The following is a 19,656-nucleotide window of genomic DNA, read 5'->3' as shown; positions in this document are numbered from 1 at the left end:
TAAATAACATCTTGGCCTTTCTTCAAAAAGGTTTACAATTGGAACTAGCATTCAACACTTTACGGTCACATATGTCAGCAATAAGTGCAGTCCTAGGAGTTTCCTGGTCTACAAACCAATTAGTCAGACAGTTCTTTAAAGCATCTTTCAAGCTGAGACCTCCCACGAAACCTAGGTTCCCGCAGTGGGATCTTCCTCTTGTTTTGGATTTTTTGTCTCAGTCACCATTTCTACCAATCGAAAGATGTTCCTTGTATAACTTAAGTTTGAAAACAACCTTCCTTATAGCCATTACCTCAGGTCGCAGAGTCTCTGAGATCCAGGCGTTGAGCTGGAAAGAGCCTTTTTTAACATTTTTTGAAGACCGAGTGGTCCTAAATCCAGTGGAAGCCTTTATCCCAAAAGTTTCCTCATACTTTCACTTTAATCAAGAGTGGACTTTGCCCTCATTTAAAGATCCTTTAAACCCGGATAGTCTTCATCCTCTAGATCCAGTTTCAACAATCAAGAACTACTTATCTTTAACAAAAGACTTTAGATCTTCAGATAGGCTGTTCGTGTTACCATCTGGTCCATATAAAGGGAGAGAAGCATCAACCAGAACTATTGCCAGGTGGATAGTATGCACAATCCAGAAGGCATACAAGGCAAAGAATCTTTCCTGGCAATACTCCATGACAGCATACATTCCCACCCATTCTAAAGGCTCATACACACATCAGACTATGGTCTTTGGAAAATGAAAGATCACAGACCAATCTTACCACCCTTCATGTAGTATGAGAGCCATACTCTACACAGTCTTTTCTATGGAGCTGAACTCCACATCAGAAAAAAATATTTGCAAGATGCTGCACACAAAGATGCTGTACAGACACAAAAGATCAGTACCTGCCAAAAATCCATCCCTGCAAATTGCAATGATAGTCTATGAGATCTGCTGATCATCATACACACGATTTAACTGACATTCATCTGCAGACCAAGCAATAATCCGCAGATCTGAAAATCCATCCTGGTGGATCTGATCTGCAGATGAATGTCAGTTAAATCATGTGTGTATGATGATCTGCAGATCTCATAGACTATCATTGCAATTTGCAGGAATGGATTCTTGGCAGGAACAGATCTTTTGCAGATACTGATCTTTTGTGTCTGTACAGCATCTGTGTGTGCAGCATCTTGCAAAGATTTTTTTTCTGATGGGGAGTTCCGCTCCATAGAATAGACTGTGTATGCATGGCTCTCATACTACATGAAGGGTGGTAAGATTGGTCTGTGATCTTTCATTTTCAAAAGACTATGGTCTGATGTGTGTATGTGGCCTTAGGCAGCTCATCCGAATTAAGGAATGCTGTCTACTGGGTGGAGTTTCACTTTTATAGTCAGGGTGGTCCTATCTGGCAGTTAGGGGCGGGAAACTGCCCATATGTAATGCTGTCATGGAGTATTGCCAGGAAAGGAAAATTGCTTGAAGGTGAGTATACAATTTTCCTAAATTTACTTACTGCTGGTGTATATGCCATGTTTCAGGGAAATCAAAAAATCAGCATGGTTGACAGATGACTAGCATTTATTTCCCTATCCATTTCTTGAATATGCTGTAAATCAATTTCAATTGCTTATAAACCACAAAAAAGAAAAACAACAGCACAATTAATGCTGACTGTTCCCTTGACCACACACGAGACTGGCACCACTGGCTGCAAAAATAAGCTCTTTTATTCCATAAGGAGAAGGCAGTGGTGACAGACTGCTGTTTCAAGTATACAACTCTTTATCAAACTGCTTATTAGCTAATAAGCAGTTTGATAAAGAGTTGTATACTCGAAACAGCAGTCTGTCACCACTGCCTTCTCCTTCTTATGGAATAAAAGAGCTTATTTTTGCAGACAGCGGTGCCAGTCTCATGTGTGGACTTTGCTGTGCTCCCCAGGAGGCACTGGGGCGCGACTTGGGTGCGCTGCATACATCCTTTTGGTGTGGTGCTCCCTTCATTCTGTTTTTTGACTCTTCCCTTGACAACTGTCATCATGTCACAAAGAAGAAAGATCTGGGCACTGTCTCTGGTGATACGAAGCTGGCCTATTGGTGTCACATCCAGTAAATGAATAGTAAACACTATTAGCAGTGTAAGTAGTTTGGGTGAGCATGCCGGCATAATGACCGTTTCGCACCCAGATGGATGCTTGCGCACATGCATGGTCTGGGTGCACCAAGACAGATAGTGCCCGGATCTTTCTTCTTTGTAACACAGTGTTTATCTACTGCTCAATATGCCTCTCATTCGTGAGCATGTCCAGACCGAAACCTCTCCCTGCACTAACAGTGAGTGTTTTATTCTTGATTTGATACTGCTGCATGATATCGGCATAATTGCAGTTGTGCATAAAGTAAACAACAGTAGTCTGTTTACGCACAACTGTCTTTCTGCCGATACCCAAGACAGTGTCACTGTTGCAAAGTTCTGGTCAGTACCACTTCACATAGACATTAGGTGGTGTGCACATGCACCACCTAATGTTAGACTATGTAAAAACTAGGCAGCAGGGATGAAATCCTAGCAATCTGCAGAGGGCTGCAAAATCCCATTATTACAAGGAAATATAAAAATGCAGTGAGACTAGTTGTGTCTACACCAGAAAACTCAAAATACCACTTTATTTTGCAGAAAAAGTTAAATTACAAAAAAAAAAAAAAAAAAAAGGACTCTCGCAGCAATGATTTATGTTTCTGGAAACAGAATGAATATTTCATTTATATTTGCAGGAAAAGCTTGTCCCGGTGTTTTTGTATGCTATTTTTATGGGCATGCTGAAATGTTAGAACACCGGTCATTCTCCGAGGTATTTGTTTTATTAATTCCTACTGCAGTGCGTGTAAAATAAAGCCAAAACAATGCAGCAACCTAGCATAGAAGCATTCTCTGAAACCCTGACCACACTTCAGACACGCGCCGGGAGCCTAGGAAATAGTAAATATAGCAGAAGAGAAAAGGTAGACCTGAAGATCCACAGTTCCTCCTGATTTGACACTCACACTACTCTGTCCAATGCAGACATCTTGTACGGTACGATACGATACTCTCCAAACACGTGTTTACAGCAGAGCAGAGCACTAAACACACTTCCTGCTTGCGCGGTATGATGATGTCACTGCGACCTGCAAGCAACACGTCAACAGCGGAACCATAGATTTCGATTGCCGCAGTAGAGGCTAGACACACTTCCGCGAGGAAGTAAGGTAAAATGTTACAATGAGCTGCTGGTGCTGGGGAACTTTGCAGTATTAATCGTTTGGGAGTTCATGCACGAAAAATAACTCATAGCAACCACTTACATTTCTTAGTACACTTTTTGGTGATCCATCAAATCGGCCTACATCGTGGAACTAACATACATTACATTGGCCTTCCTGTCTCCTACTCGGCCTGTTTCCACTACACGCAGATTCTGCATGCAGAAAACTGACTCCAATAAAAGTCTATGGGCCTGTTTCCACTGAACGCAATTTTTCTGATGCAGATTTCCCATAGGCATTCATTGGAGTCAGTTTTCTGCATGCAGAATCTGCGTGTAGTGGAAACAGGCCCTTAAAGGACAACTGATCTGCAGTCCAGTGTCCATGTTGCCCTACGGCCTTTTTTACACTATACTCTGAAAATATGAAGGTTTTTAACAATGCTCTGCTATGGAGAAAAAAAGGGCATTAAAACGCAACAGTTAATGGGTACCTGAGATGAATGAAAATAAATGTATACATATCTGGGTCTTCCTCCAGCAACCTTCAGGTTAATCGGTCCCTCGTTGTCCTCCTCCGCCATCCGGATTCTCCGCTATGGGTCTTGGTAATTTGGCCAGTCGGCACAGTCCAGCCGTGTGCGCTCCCGCAGGCGCAGAACTCTCCCAGTGATGGGAATGCAATGGGGTTGTGTGCGCAGCCGGGCCGCACATGCGTTCCAACTTATGAAATTACCAGGACCCGTACCAGAGGATCCAGATAGCGAGGGTCCGATCAGTCTGTAGGGACTGGGGAAAGCCCCAGGTATGTATACATTTCTTTTCATTTATCTCAGGTTTACTTTAAAGGGAATCTGAAGTGAAAATAAACTGATGAGATAATGATTTGTACGTGTAGTACAGTTTAGAAATAGAACATTAGAAGCACAGATATGAGTTTCATATTGTTTCCAGTACAGGAAAACTTTAAGTGAAGGTCCGAGATAAATAAAAAAATCTACTTACCTCATGCTTCCTCCTGCCCCTTGCAACCGCCCCGTGCCCTCGCCACAGCTTTGCTCCCCACCGGTACAAAATGCTTGCTGCGCTCCAGCGTGCAGCTTACGGAGTCGCACTAACGTCATCTGGACTGTACTACGCAGGAGCAGTAGTTCTGTGCCTGCGCAGTACAATCCGGATGACTGCAGTACGACTCTGTGAGCCGCACACTGGAGCGCAATAAGATGCCAACCAGCCGAGGTCGGCATCTGCGCCGGAGGGGGCCGAGAGCCACCGGAGCTGTGGCAAGGGCACAGGACGGCTGCCAGGGGCTGCAGGAAGCCCTGGGTAAGTAGATTATTTTATTTATCTCGGACCTTCCCTTTAAGGAACTTCAGTTATCTATGCAAAAGAGGATTCTCTGAGCTCTCCGACTAATTTAGTCAAAGAGCAATGCTATTTTCTGAAGCACTTATCTCAACCTGTCTGTCACAGTTTCTTATTCATTTAAGGATTTTCTGACAGGAAGTTTAAAGGGTCATTAGCTCTGCTCTGGTTCATCATTTAAAATACAGAGTGTAATTTGTAAACTGCAAATATTAGAGAATGATGCAATGTTATAGTAAAATAGCTATGTAACTGTACTACACATACAATTCATTATAGCATAAGTTTTTTTCGCTTCAGTGTCACTTTAAAGGAGTCAACAGGCCAAATCATACAAAATGAGTGCTACTTACCGGGGGCTTCCTCCAGCTCCAAGCTCCCAGGACGTCCCTCGGCGCAGCTCTGCAGCCAGCCGTTCGCCGGAGCTCCTACCCGGTTCCAGGCGATGACGTCAGAGCGACCTCGGGTCGCTCTGTACTGCGCCTGCACGAGTGCCGCTGTCAATCACCACCACGTGGGCCGGAGCGGACTGTGCAGGCGCAGTAGTTCTGCGCGCTCCACTCCGGCCCACGTGGCGGTGATTGACAGCGCTGCTCGCGCAGGCGCAGTACAGAGCGACCCCGAGGTCGGAGCTCCGGCGAAAGGCTGGCTGCAGAGCTGCGGCAAGGGACGTCCTGGGAGCTTGGAGCTGGAGGAAGCCCCCGGTAAGTAGCACTCGTTTTGTATGATCTGGCCTGATGACTCCTTTAAGTGTAATTATCTGGTGGCCACTTGGCTACTTAGCTGTTGTATCTGGAGACACATGGTTACTTAAATGACTCTGTACTAAAAAAAAACATCCCCTGGGAGGTACTTACCTGGGAATGGGAAACCTCAGGGTCCCAATGAGGCTTCCCCCATCCCTGTAGCTGCAGGCAATCCAGCGATGGCTCCCCCAAAGCGTCCCGCAATCCTCGCTCGACAAGCCGGACAAGGCTTGATATATTTACCTTCCTTGGCTCCAGCGGGTGGCGCTGTTGCGGCTCTCAGCACGGAAATAGACTAAAATAGCCGATATCTATCGGGTCCGCTCTACTACGCTGGCACAGGAGACTTCCACCTGCGCAGTAGAGCGGACCGACAGCGATCGGCTATTTCCGCCTATCTCCGTGCGAAGAGCCAATACTGCGCCTGCGCTGGAGCCAGGAAGGTAAATATTTACATCTCCGCTGTTCGGAGGGGCACAGCAGGACCGCCGTGGGACACAGGAGGTGGGGGGAAGTCTCAATAGGATCTGGTGGCTTCCTCCGCCCGAGGTGAGTACCCCCCAGGGGAACTTTTTTTAGTTACAGGTTTTCTTTAATTTTGTTGTGTATAGGGGCATCTTACCATAATACTTCATTCTTTTATCTTAAGGCACATAGCCACTTAATTATTATATCAGGAGACACGTGACTACTTAATTATTTTGTTTGGAGGCAAATAACTGCTTAATTGTTGTATCTAGCAGACCATGTCTATTTTATTCATGTATCCAGTGGCATAGTGGCTATTAAGCATCTGCATTTCAGAAATATTAGAAATGAATTCTGGCACATGAGAACAACACAGCTGTCTAATAACGGTAGTGCAGCCAGCAGATAAGAGACAGAATGCAGTATAATTGTAATGATCTGCTCAGCTGCCTATGCAGGCAGGCAGCCTTTTGACCACTGTTCAGGTCTGCATTCTGCAGGTCTCTGGAAGAGAGACCTTTTGTCAGTATTGCAGCTTGCTGCTGAGGAATTTGCATATGTTTGTCATGCAGATTGCCTAGCCACATCCTTTGTAGGCTTGCTCTATATATACCATGTGATCCCACCAGGGCTGTGGAGTCGGTCCAAAAATCCACCGACTCCTCAGTTAAGGATTCCACCGACTCCGACTCCTCTAATTTGCATATTACAATTTTGTTGATTAAAAGTATGTAACATGAAATTCGTCTCATAACTGCCAACGCTTAGGAATTTTACAAGACAACTGAAGTGAGAAGGATATGTAGACTACTATATTTATTCCCTTTAGACTAAAACTAGTCCTTGGTAAGAGTACTTGTAAAAGGTACAAACCGGAACAAAGAACATCTATCAGGCCCTAGGCAATGTAAGTGTGGGTACATGTAAGAATGATGTGCAGGTACTCTGCAGGGGAATGAGGAGATTGTAAACAGACAACACCTCTGTGTTCAATGTGCACAGCATTCTCAGTGGATTCCCTGCAGCTCTGTGGGGAGTGCATATGTAGAGTATAGTACTACTGTGTAACAAAGTAAACCTGAGACAGATGAAATTAAAGTTTTATACATACCTGGGGTAACCTCCAGCCCCCTTCAGGCTAATCAGTCCCTCGTTGTCCTCCTCCACCACCTGGATCTTCTGCTATGAGTCCAGGTACTTGAGCCAGTCAGGCGTAGTGCGCATGCACACGATAAAACAAGAAAAGCTTTTGGGCTCATAGTGTCAACAAGGAATACAGAACTTTTTATTAATTACAGCACCGATATACAAATTTTTCAAAAACTATGCAAGCATCACAATTGTCATCACAATACAAAAGGTTAAAAACAAGAGCTCAGCAGAAAACTTCATAAATCAGCTTGTCCGCAATTACATGTGCTCACAGACGTATAGCGTGTATGGCATACTTAATCACATACATCCATCACTCGCCCGCGCATTCACCTGTAAATGCACCGTGCCCGGATAAGTAAAAATTGTTGGGGGGCCCCCTTAGAAAAAACTCTGCAATAGGGAGAAAGCTTTATCCACTTAAATTCAATGATGGTGGCAGCCACATCCTGTTTATATAGCCGAATTGCACATGGTATTGAGCTGTAGCATAGGGGGATCTCACCAACATCCAACGTAATGCTCCGTTTGAATCCGCAGTGCCGCCTCACATGAACCCAGCTGATCCTAAGGGTCCTATCGCTCCTGCTCAATCGCAGCAGGGGATTCTCTCGTGATGATTCACCGGCAGGGGAGAAGAGCACGCCGGGCCCGGAGCAGTAGCGGGCACACGCTGCTGTGAAGCGATCAGCTGATCGAAGCTCCGCCCACCGACGCGTTTCGAACCGCCCAGGTTCTTTCTCAAGGTGTGGCTAGCTCCTGACGTGTCGCCCTTTTCAACACCCGTGTCACGCCCATCCACCAGCCAACAACAGGAGGAGAGACAAGCCAGGAAGGGGAGGGGAAGGCAGAGGGGAGGGGAAGAGAAGGCTGCACGTCCTAGCCAATTCCTAAATATTCCACTCCCCGAATCCTCATAGCTTCAGAGTCCAGCAAAGCATCAGACACTCCCACCACCTGAAGCAACAATAAAATCCAAATGAAGGAGTTTAGTACAGGGCATGTGTCAGTTACCACAGTTCCAGTTTCTCCCATCAAATTTCACGTTCAAAGTAATGTTCATGTTCTATCAAATAGCAGCGTCCTCATTAGATACAGGCATCACACACTCCGCCGCCAGGAGCATACTACACCTGTGCAGCACTATTGCGCAGGTGCAGAATGTTCCTGGCTGTGGGAGCGGCATGCGGCCGGACAGCGCTGACTGACTGAATTACCGGGACTCATAGCAGAAGATCTGGGTGGTGGAGGACAGTGAGGGACTGATTAGCCTGAAGGGGGCTGGAGGAAGCCCCAGGTATGTATAAAACTTTACTTTTCATCCGTCTCAGTTACCCTTTAATTTGTAGTCACCAAACCAAATTTTAATAACATATCAAATTATTTTATTTCATCAGCAAAGGGAGTGCATACATTTGCATAAATCAGCATCAATGCAGAATTATTTCCATCTTGTTGACCATCTCTATTAGTGACATAGCTACACATCAGGCTTTATTCTTACAGCATAGATGTTATTTAGTATATATAAGAGATTCCTGTGTACACATCATATATACAGTCACAATCAGATATGTATATCTGACCTTAAAAATACGTGGACTGCTTTATTGAAGCAGCACAAGTAACTAATTTTGATTGGTTTATTTCATTTTTGTATACTAAGCACAGCTATTACTGTATATATACATTATTTTTAATGACTATTATCTGAGAAATAGATATTATCATATTTTCTATTTTAATTACAGTTACAAATTCATTAGGAGTCGGAGTCGGTGCATTTTTTCCCGACTCCGACTCCAGGCACCCAAAATTGCCCGACTCCACGACTCCGACTCCACATCCGACTCCACAGCCCTGGATCCCACAGTACTGGGCTCATCATTAGGATTCTTCCTGTGAAACACTCTGGAGAGTGTCAGCCTTGCTCATTGTTTGAATAGTAGCTTAGAGTAATTCCTGGGACTGCACTCGGCAGGTTCCCTAGTGCAGTTAGGATTGCATATCTGTTTTTGTCTGTCTGTTGCGATTGTCCTGTCCCTGCTGTGGTCGACAGGAAGTCGTTCTGATCTTTGTTCTTGGAGTATAGCTGGAGAAGCGGTTGCTACTAGCTATCTCCTCTATCTGTCTTGCCTGGATCGCACTCGCCTAGCGCTAGTGCTGTGGATCCGTCTGATCTCCATCTCTCTGTCTCCCTGGATCGCACTGGCCTCTTTGCGCTAGTGCTGTGGATCCTTCTGTCCTGTTTTCCTGGATCGCACCAGCCTCTTGCGCTAGTGCTGTGGATCCTTCTGGTCTGCTACTCTGTACTTGGATCGCACTAGCATCTTGCGCTAGCGCTGTGGATCCTTCTGTTCTGTCTGCCTGGATCGCACTCGCCTTGCGCTAGTGCTGTGGATCCTTCTGTCTCCCTGGATCGCACTAGCCTCTTTCGCTGGTGCTGTGGATCCTATCTCTCGCCTGTTCCTGTTTTCGTGTGTCTGTCTTGTCTGCTACGAACGCTTGCTGGAGGCTCGGTGAGGTAACCGTTAAGCAAGCGCTCGCATCCTCTGTTTCATGTTTGTCTGTCGGTGGTTAGTTAGGCGTGCTTGTCTTTATTGTGCTTATCACGTGGAGACCGCGCATAAACGCGTGCACTGTTGCGAATGAGTGCAGTGTTCGCGTTTAGCTAGCGTTTGTTATTTTCCGTATCTTCTCATTGTATGATTTGCTGTGCCTTTGCTACTCTCGTGCTCTGCCTTGCTGTAGCCTTGTGTCACGTCTGGCGATCGCACCTCTCGCGATCGCGGTCCTACTTCATATCTGCTGTGGAGTGTGCACCGTCACGGGTTGGCGACTAGTTTGGTGCACACACAAACAATCTGTCTCTGTGCTCATTCTCAGTCGCCTCTCTTGCGATTGCGTTTCTTCCTTTCGTACAATTCCTGTCTGGCGTGTGTGGTAGGGCAGAGGAGCTGTTCCTCTGCACTCCACAGCTCCACCTGCCGACAGGAATTTCCCTCTACAGGTGCATTGCACCTTCTGCTGGGTTTCCGCAATTTATACGCTTGTGGAGGATTTCCGCAGTGTCAGCGCACGCCTTGTGCGCTGATCACGGAGAGAATTCCATAATCGTTACAATAATGAATTGCGGTCTCCCATTGACTGAGATCTTCCAGCTTTAAACCATCATTCTTTCACATTTCCTGAATGATTAGCTGTATTGGATTTTCTTGGCACAGTATTATTCATTATTGTATTCTACTGGAGCAGTTTCATTCACTCTTTAGGTGTCTTTAACACGGGATAGCTTAACAGCGCACATAGTGACAGCTCAGCCCCCTTCGAACTGCACCTTCAGGCTGTGATTTAATACAGCTAAATAGTAGCATTTGTAACTCCATTTGACATGCGGTGTGGTTACTGGGCAGGAAAAAACTGGCTCATCATGAGTTTGTCTGCGGCTGTTCTCAGATGTGACTCCTTTAGTTTAGACTGGGGTGCACATTGCGTTGATCACGATCTACCAGTAGATCGCGTAGGACGGCTGGGTAGATCATGGTCGGGCTTTTTAAAACAGTCTGCCAGACACTGACTATGCAGCGCAGGCGTACCATCTAATCGTGATGCTCTGCTACCCTGCATGCAGCCCATCAGAGGAGTTAAAGGGAGAGGCACAGCAAGAGAGAGCCAGGGGCAGACCTTCCACCTTTTTCTTCCTGGCCCAACCCCTTCCTCCATGACTGACGCTTGTTTGCCAGCTGCCCACCACACCGGGATCCCCCTCGCTGGTGCTACATACCCTTTGTGAAGACCTCAGAACAGTGGCAACCCGCAATGGAGAGGGAAGTGTGGCCTAGCAACTGCGCATATACTAAAAGTAAGCACTTCTTGTATATGCGCTATTATTAGAACACCGCTTTCCTCTCTATTGCGGATCACCACTGTTCTAAGGTCTCTGCGCAGGGTATGCAGTGTCAGGGGGATCCTGGTTTGATGGAGGACGACGACTGCCGCTCGCTAAACAAGCGGCGGGCGGTGGAGGGGTTTGGGGGGCATACCTGGCTTACCTATACTGGGGGCACCTATGCCTGGCTAACCTATACTGGGGGCACCCAAGCCTGGATAACCTATTTTGGGGGCACCTATGTCTGGCTAACCTATACTGATGGCACCCAAGCCTGGCTTGCCTATTATGGTGGCACCTATGCCTGGCTAACCTATACTGGTGATAACTATGCCTGGCTAACCTATACTGGGGGCACCCAAGCCTGGCTAAGCTATTCCGGGGGCACCTATGCCTGTCTAACCTATACTGGTGGCACCCAAGCCTGGCGGCTAACCTATACTAGGGGTACTTATGACTGGCTAACCTATACTGGGGGCACTATTGCTGGCTAACCTATACTGGGGTCCCTATGCCTGGCTAACCTATACTGGGGGCACTCATGCCTGGCTAACCTATACTGGGGGCACCTATGCCCGGCCACCTACATTTGGCACTTATACCTGGCTACCTATACTAGGGTAAGGAAAGTCTCCTTGATAATGTGGTGGTAGGTGGAAGGAATCTGCCTTATTGTGCTTTGATTGGGAGGGGGATTCTGCAGCTGCCTGATCATGCTGCGATGAGGGGAGAGATGCAGAGTTTGGCATTTTAAATTTGGTAGATCTCCCGGGCTTGGTAGTTTTCAGAGTTGCTCATAAGTCGAAAAAGTGTTGGCACCCCTGCTTTGAAGGGAAGGTGGAGGAGAGCAAGGTCTCTAACATTCACCAACTTCATCATGGATGAGTAGAAGAGGATTCCAGTAGCAACCTGTGAAGCTCTAGGGAAGTCAATGACCAAGAGAGTTAAAGAGAACCTGAGGTGGGTTCTAAGAATGCGAATTAGCACACAGAGGCTGGGTCTGCATATTCTGCCCAGCCTCTGTTGCTATACTGATCCCCCCACAGGCCCCCATGCTCTCTGCTTACCCTCCATAAATCATACGCCGAGCTGTCTTGCCATAGCTCCGGTCCCCGCCCGCGTCCCTTCCCTCCAATCAGCAGGGAGGGAAGGGACGCAGGCGGGGACCGGCGCTATGGAGGAGGCGGGGGAGCGGCGAGAGTGACAGATGGAAGGTAAACAGCCGGCTGCATGTCGACAGCTCGGCGTATGATTTATGGGGGGCATAGCAGAGTGCAGGGGGGCCTGTAGGGGGATCAGTATAGCAACAAAGGCTGGGCAGTATATGCAGACCCAGCCTCTGTGTGCTAATTCACGTTCTTAGAACCCACCTCGGGTTCTCATTAAGGCAGTGCAGAAAAATAACGGTGGGCACACAAAATATTGACACTTTGGGCACTTTGACATTCTTCACTTAGGGGTGTACTAACTTTTGTTGCCAGCAGTTTAGACGTTAATGGCTGTGTATTGAGTTACTTTGATGGGACAGAAAATATACACTGTTATACAAGCTGTACACAAACTACTTTACATTGTATCAAAGTTTCGTGTGTGTGTGTGTGTGTGTGTGTGTGTGTGTACAGTGGGTTGCAAAAGTATTCGGCCCCCTTGAAGTTTTCCACATTTTGTCACGTTACTGCCACAAACATGCAACAATTTTATTGAAATTCCACGTGAAATACCAATACAAAGTGGTGTACATGTGAGAAGTGGATCGAAAATCATACATCATTCCAAACATTTTTTACAAATAAATAACTGCAAAATGGGGTGTGCGTAATTATTCGGCCTCCTGAGTCAATACTTTGTAGAACCACCTTTTGCTGCAATTACAGCTGCCAGTATTTTAAGGTATGTCTCTACCAGCTTTGCACATCTAGAGACTGAAATACTTGCCCATTCTTCTTTGCAAAACAGCTCCAGCTCAGTCAGATTAGATGGACAGCATTTGTGAACAGCAGTTTTCAGATCTTGCCACAGATTCTCAATTGGATTTAGATCTGGACTTTGACTGGGCCATTCTAACACATAGATATGTTTTGTTTTAAACCATTCCATTGTTGTCCTGGCTTTATGTTTAGGGTCATTGTCCTGCTGGAAGGTGAACTTCCGCCCCAGTCTCAAGTCTTTTGCAGTCTCCAAGAGGTTTTCTTCCAAGTTTGCCCTGTATTTGGCTCTATCCATCTTCCCATCAACTCTGACCAGCTTCCCTGTCCCTGCTGAAGAGATGCCCCCCCCCCCCCCCCCGAGCATGATGCTGCCACCACCATATTTGACAGTGGAGATGATGTGTTCAGTGATGTGCAGTGTTAGTTTTCCGCCACACATAGCGTTTTGCATTTTGGCCAAAAAGTTCCATTTTGGTCTCATCTGACCAGAGCACCTTCTTCCACATGGTTTCTGTGTCCCCCACATGGCTTGTGGCAAACTGCAAACGGGACTTCTTATGCTTTCTGTTAACAATGCCTTTCTTCTTGCCACTCTTCCATAAAGGCCAACTTTGTACAGTGCATGACTAATAGTTGTCCTATGGACAGGGTCTCCCACCTGAGCTGTAGATCTCTGCAGCTCGTCCAGAGTCACCATGGGCCTCTTGACTGCATTTCTGATCAGCGCTCTCCTTGTTCGGCCTGTGAGTTTAGGTGGATGGCCTTGTCTTGATAGGTTTACAGTTGTGCCATACTCCTTCCATTTCTGAATGATGGCTTGAATAGTGCTCCGTGGTATGTTCAAGGCTTTGGAAATCTTTTTGTAGCCTAAGCCTGCTTTAAATTTCTCAATAACTTTATCCCTGACCTGTCTTGTGTGTTCTTTGGACTTCACGGTGTTGTTGCTCCCAATATTCTCTTAGACAACCTCTGAGGCCCTCACAGAGCAGCTGCATTTGTACTGACATTAGATTACACACAGGTGCACTCTATTTAGTCATTAGCACTCATCAGGCAATGTCTATAGGCAACTGACTGCACTCAGATCAAAGGGGGTCGAATAATTTTGCACACCCCACTTTGCAGTTATTTATTTGTAAAAATGTTTGGAATCATGTATGATTTTCATCCACTTCTCACGTGTACACCACTTTGTGTTGGTCTTTCACGTGGAATTCCAATAAAATTGATTCATGTTTGTGGCAGTAATGTGACAAAATGTGGAAAACTTCAAGGGGGCCGAATACTTTTGCAACCCACTGTATGTATGTGTGTGCGTGCGTGCGTGCGTGCGTGCGTGCGTGTTTTCAATATATTTGAATGGGAGATACTTAATACACACACAAAAGCACCAAAGAAGTAAGTGATAAAGTACTGTCAAAATTATTCTGAGTATTTTTTGCTGGTGGCTTAAAAGACTTTCTATTGATAAGGTGTTAAAAATCACCTAGGAGAAAACTTAGGAGAAAAAGTAAATTGAGGGCTGGTTCACGCTTGAGCGCTTTTCAGTGCTTTGCTGATTGCTGGCGATCAGCAAAGTGCTGCTGCTAATGTATCCCTATGGGATCATTCTCACTGCATCATTTGTGATTTGTATAAATCGCAAACACGCGGCATTCAGTGCTTTGGGTGCGATTGCGTTGTGATTCTCGTTCCGTTGAATGAGTATTAAAACGAAAATGGCTGCAAAAATCATTTGCATTTTGAATGTAAACCAGCCCTGAATGGCCGCAGGCCCCTAATCTTTCATCTTATGTTTAAAATTACTTCAGAACTCTGCAATTCAAAAAGTACCAAAAAGTAGGTGAAAGGGTACTGTAAAAAAATATTTAGAGTATTTTCTTGCTTTCCGGTGGTTTAAAATGCATTTTATTGATAAGATGTGAAAGTATGACCTAGGTCTTAGGAGAAAACTTTGGAGTAAAAGTAAATTGGATTGGGCCCATAATCTTTTACAATGTACATACAGTGGGGTGCGAAAGTTTGGGCAACCTTGTTAATCGTCATAATTTTCCTGTATAAATCGTTGGTTGTTACAATAAAAAATGTCAGTTAAATATATCATATATTAGACACACACAGTGATATTTGAGAAGTGAAATGCAGTTTATTGGATTTACAAAAAGTGTGCAATAACTGTTTAAATACAATTAGGCAGGTGCATAAATTTGGGCACTGTTGTAATTTTATTGATTCCAAAACCTTTAGAACTAATTATTGGAACTCAAATTGGCTTGGTAAGCTCAGTGACCCTGACCTACATACACAGGTGAATCCAATTATGAGAAAGAGTATTTAAGGGGGCCAATAGTACGTTTCCCTCTTCTTTTAATTTTCTCTGAAGAGTAGCAACATGGGGGTCTCAAAACAACTCTCAAATTACCTGAAGACAAAGATTGTTCACCATCATGGTTTAGGGGAAGGATACAGAAAGCTGTCTTAGAGATGTCTTAGAGATTCCAGCTGTCTGTTTCCATAGTTAGGAACATATTGAGGAAATGTAAGACCACAGGCTCAGTTCAAGTTAAGGCTCAGAGTGGCAGACCAAGAAAAATCTCAGATAAACAGAAGTGACGAATGGTGAGGACAGTCAGAGTAAACCCACAGACCAGCACCAAAGACCCACAACATCATCTTGCTGCAGATGGAGTCACTGTGCATTGTTCAACCATTGGGCACACTTTACACAAGGAGATGCTGTATGCAAGATTGATGCAGAGGAAGCCTTTTCACCGCCCACAGCACAAACAGAGCCGCTTGAGGTATGCTAAAGCACATTTGGACAACCCAGCTACATTTTGGAATAAGGTGCTGTTAATTGGTAAAACTAAAATTTAGATATTTGGGCATAACCAGGGTCGTAATGCATGGAGGAAAAACAACACAGCATTCCAACAAAAACACCTGCTACCTACAGTAAAATGTGGTGGTTCCATCATGCTTTGGGGCTGTATGGCCAGTGGGGAGCTTGTCAAAGTTGAGGAACGCATGGATTCCACTCAGTATCAGCAGATTCTGGAGACCAATGTCCAGGAATCGGTAACAAAGCTGAAGCTGTGCCGGGTCTGGATCATTCAACAAGACAACGACCCTAAACACTGGTCAAAATCCACTAAGGCATTCATGCAGAGGAACAAGTGCAACATTCTGGAATGGCCATCTCAGTCCCCAGACCTGAATATAATTGAAAATATGTGGTGTGAGTTAAAGAGACTCCGTAACAAAAATTGCATCCTGTTTTTTATCATCCTACAAGTTCCAAAAGCTATTCTATTGTGTTCTGGCTTACTGCAGCACTTTCTGCTATTACAGACTCTGTAATAAATCAATGTATCTTTCCCTTGTCAGACTTGTCAGCCTGTGTCTGGAAGGCTGCCAAGTTCTTCAGTGTTGTGGTTCTGCTATGAATTCCCCCTTCCAGGCCCCTCTATGCACACTGCCTGTGTATTATTTAGATTAGAGCAGCTTCTCTCTTATCTTTTACAAGCTGGATAAATCGTCCTCTGAGCTGGCTGGGCTTTCACATACTGAAGAATTACAGACAAGGGCAAAGCTGTTTGCAGGAGAAAAAAGAGCAGCCTGAAACTTCAGTGCATGAGAACTGCAGGGAGAAAGAAACAAACAAATGATCTCTTGAGATTCAAAAGGAAGGCTGTATACAGCCTGCTTGTGTATGGTTGTATTTTCTATGTGTGGACATACAGTACATCAACCTACTTCCTGTTTTGGTGGCCATTTTGTTTGTTTATAAACAAACTTTTTAAAACTGTTTTTAACCACTTTTAATGCGGCGAGGAGCGGCAAAATTGTGACAGAGGGTAATAGGAGATGTCCCCTAACGCACTGGTATGTTTACTTTTGTGCGATTTTAACAATACAGATTCTCTTTAAAGGGAGCTGTCCATGCTTGGAAGCCATTTAACCTGAATGAACTAGAGATGAACTACAGACAGCTTTATACATGCAACATCAAAAGGGACACATTTTTTTCAAGCATAAATACATGCCATTAAGATGCCTTAAGTGAAACAGAACATCTAAATGGGGTGGGAGATGTTCTGTTTCACTTAAAGAGAATCTGTACTCTAATATTCATACACTAAAAAGCATACCATTCTATTCCTTATTTTCTCCTGTGCCCCTCTGTGCTGTTTCTGCCACTCTCTGCTGCAATCCTGGCTTGTAATTAACAGTTTTAGGCAATGTTTACAAACAAACTAACCAGCTTCTAATAGGCTCAGCTAAGCATAGTGTGTGAGTATGCAGGGGGCCTGCAGAGGGTGTGTATCGCTTCTACCAATCACAAGCAGCCCTGCACATTCCACACAATCAAAGCCTTAGCCCGACAAACAGGACAGAGGAAAGATACATTGATTTATTACAGAGACAGTGTAATTAGGAAGAGCTGCAGTAAGCCCCAGCGCATTAGAACAGGCATAGGAACTCATAGGATAGAAGAACTAAGGCTGAAAAAATTGTTACAGAGTCTCTTTAAGGTATCTTAATGACATGTATTTATGCTTGAAAAAATCTATGTGTCCCTTTTGATGTTGCATGTATAAAGCTGTCTGTACCATCAGCCCTGCAAGCAAACAAGATTTAAGCCCGATGAAGGCTGCAAAACCGAAAGCTCGCTTATTCTTATTCTTTCTAGTTAGCCAATAAATGGTATCATCCTGATTTAAAACGTCTTGCTTTTACTGATGGCTAACATGGTACAATACCCTACTGCTACTACTTTTTCATATTATGTACAATAATTACTGATGTTTCAAACCACTACCAACCATGTTTGTATTAGTACTTGTGTTGCTGGATGTCCTGATTGTACAGTGTGTTGAACTACTCATGTAGTATTGTCTGTTTTGTACACTGTACAGTGCTATGGAATATGTTGATGCTGTACAAGTAAAAAAAATATTATTAAAAAATAATGACCCAATTCTTGCCTTATTGAAATCTTACTGTCCCCTTCTATGTCCAGTAGGTGGCATCTGCTACCAAGGTTGAGAGTCTTAAAAGTATTTAGGTTTAAAGAATTCCTGTTGTAAAGTAAAAACGGAGCACCTAGAATAAAAATATCTATCAAATCAACCATTTGTAAATGGTGTGTGCTGTTTGGGGGAGGGAAAAACACAGCACTTGGTAGCTCCAAAGTTTTAAAAATAAATAAATCAAACAACCTCCCCCTAAGGGAGCTTGGTAATGGTTAGTGATGGCCTGTGGTTTGCGATGGTGGACAGTTCACAGCAGACGATTGTTTCCCGCCATTCGCATTTACTGATGTTCGCGCCTGCCCCATACTGTCCCATGCAGCCATTTTTTGACCTTTCACACTAAAGACAAAATGCATACCATTTATATTGTGCTTTTCTCCTGACGGACTCAAAGCACTTCAGATCTTCAGCCACTTAGGGCACGCTCTACGAGTGACCAGGATCATTAGGGAGACTTGCTCGAAGGCTCCTTACGGTTTTACATACTGGCTTGAGCAAGGATTTTAACTCTGGTCAAAGGTTCAAATCTTACATCAAAGGCAAAAGCCTTCACCGGTATGCTATTAAGGTGGCACAGGACAGCCAATCAAGTATTTTTCCACACAGGCCACCTTCATCCCTCCCTAAAACAAAACAATCCTGGCAGCCATTTTACATTTTACCAGTCAGTGTATGGAGAGGTGTGCTGATAACTGAGAGACAGATAGAGATAACTTGCTGTACTTGCAGTGCTATGTAGCTGCATCATAGGTGTTCTACTCCTTGCAGTTCACCAACTAGGGACCCCAATAGTTCTTTTGAGGACTGATCTTGAACCGATAAATCCTTCTCAGGGCTAATTTTTCTGTTACATTTTGTTGTTGCGGTTTGTGATGTGTCACAACTGTAGTGAGAGAGGCTGCCATACCAGTTGCCTGACCTGCTGATCCTCTGCCTCGAATACTTTAAGGCATAGATCCTGAACAAGCATGCAGCAGATCAGGTGTTTCTGACAATATTGTCAGATCTGACTAGATTAGCTGCATGCTTGTTTCTGGTGTTATTCAGACACTACTGCAGCCAAATAGATCAGCAGGACTACCAAGAAATTGGTATTATTTAAAAGGAAATAAACATGGCAGCCTCCATATTCTTGGCAGCAGCCAGAGGGAGCTTATTGTGTATACTCTGACGAAGGTTACGAAACAGCGCGCTGTCAGGGTATACTTTATTCACTATGGAGTCTTTGTTTGCTTAAATTGTTTGATCTGATCTGTCAAAGTCATTTCTATGCTTGTTGCCAATATCATGTATTTATCCACTTTTGACAATTTGACTCCTTGTGATTGATTGGTGTAATGCTCACTTACTGTGATGTCTGCTAAGCAGGCTATTTATTGTTATCCTTTTTGATATGTAAAGCTGTGTTGCTATTTATTGACATTTTGAATATACACTTTTTGCATTTATACCTGTGCTGGAGTGCGAGTCATTTTTGTATATATTATGGTACTTTAGGGCCAGTTATGTGCCTGTTTTATGGACTTAGCACCCACTGATCAATTTGAATGATTAATTTAAAGCTCTTGCCTAATTAAGGGTGTGCATACCTTTTTTTGTAAATATTCCATATTCTTCTCACTTCAGTTGTCCTTTAAGTGATTAAGTGTAACTGACATTTGTGACACATTTGTGACACAAAGCGTTGCAGATCACTGACAGCTATTAAAGAGAACCCGAGGTGTGTTTAAAGAATGTTATCTGCATACAGAGGCTGGATCTGCCTATACAGCCCAGCCTCTGTTGCTATCCCAAACCCCACTAAGGTCCCCCTGCACTCTGCAATCCCTCATA

General features: G+C 44.5%; 2 protein-coding genes across 3 annotated transcripts in view; one reads left to right on the top strand and one right to left on the bottom strand.

The window, feature by feature from the left end:
• The window catches only part of RPF2 (ribosome production factor 2 homolog), a 55,667-nt gene extending 52,498 nt beyond the window's left edge, over window positions 1-3,169 (bottom strand). Inside the window, exon 1 of one of the 2 annotated variants that reach the window (XM_068231304.1) lies at window positions 3,040-3,169. In XM_068231304.1, coding sequence (XP_068087405.1) covers window positions 3,040-3,062 — 23 coding nt within the window. In that variant the 5' untranslated portion in view covers window positions 3,063-3,169. Of the gene's footprint in view, window positions 1-3,003 lie in introns of both variants that reach the window. The other variant, XM_068231305.1, reaches the window with a different exon arrangement.
• The window catches only part of CDK19 (cyclin dependent kinase 19), a 502,598-nt gene continuing 486,089 nt past the window's right edge, over window positions 3,148-19,656 (top strand). Inside the window, exon 1 of the mRNA XM_068231302.1 lies at window positions 3,148-3,243. The gene's annotated coding sequence lies outside the window, so the exon portion shown is untranslated. The remainder of the gene's footprint in view (window positions 3,244-19,656) is intronic.

This window comes from Hyperolius riggenbachi, chromosome 4 (genome assembly GCF_040937935.1).
Source record: "Hyperolius riggenbachi isolate aHypRig1 chromosome 4, aHypRig1.pri, whole genome shotgun sequence".
Taxonomy (NCBI): domain Eukaryota; kingdom Metazoa; phylum Chordata; class Amphibia; order Anura; family Hyperoliidae; genus Hyperolius; species Hyperolius riggenbachi.
Note: the sequence above shows the minus strand (reverse complement) of the source record. Positions and strands in the feature narration are given on the sequence as shown.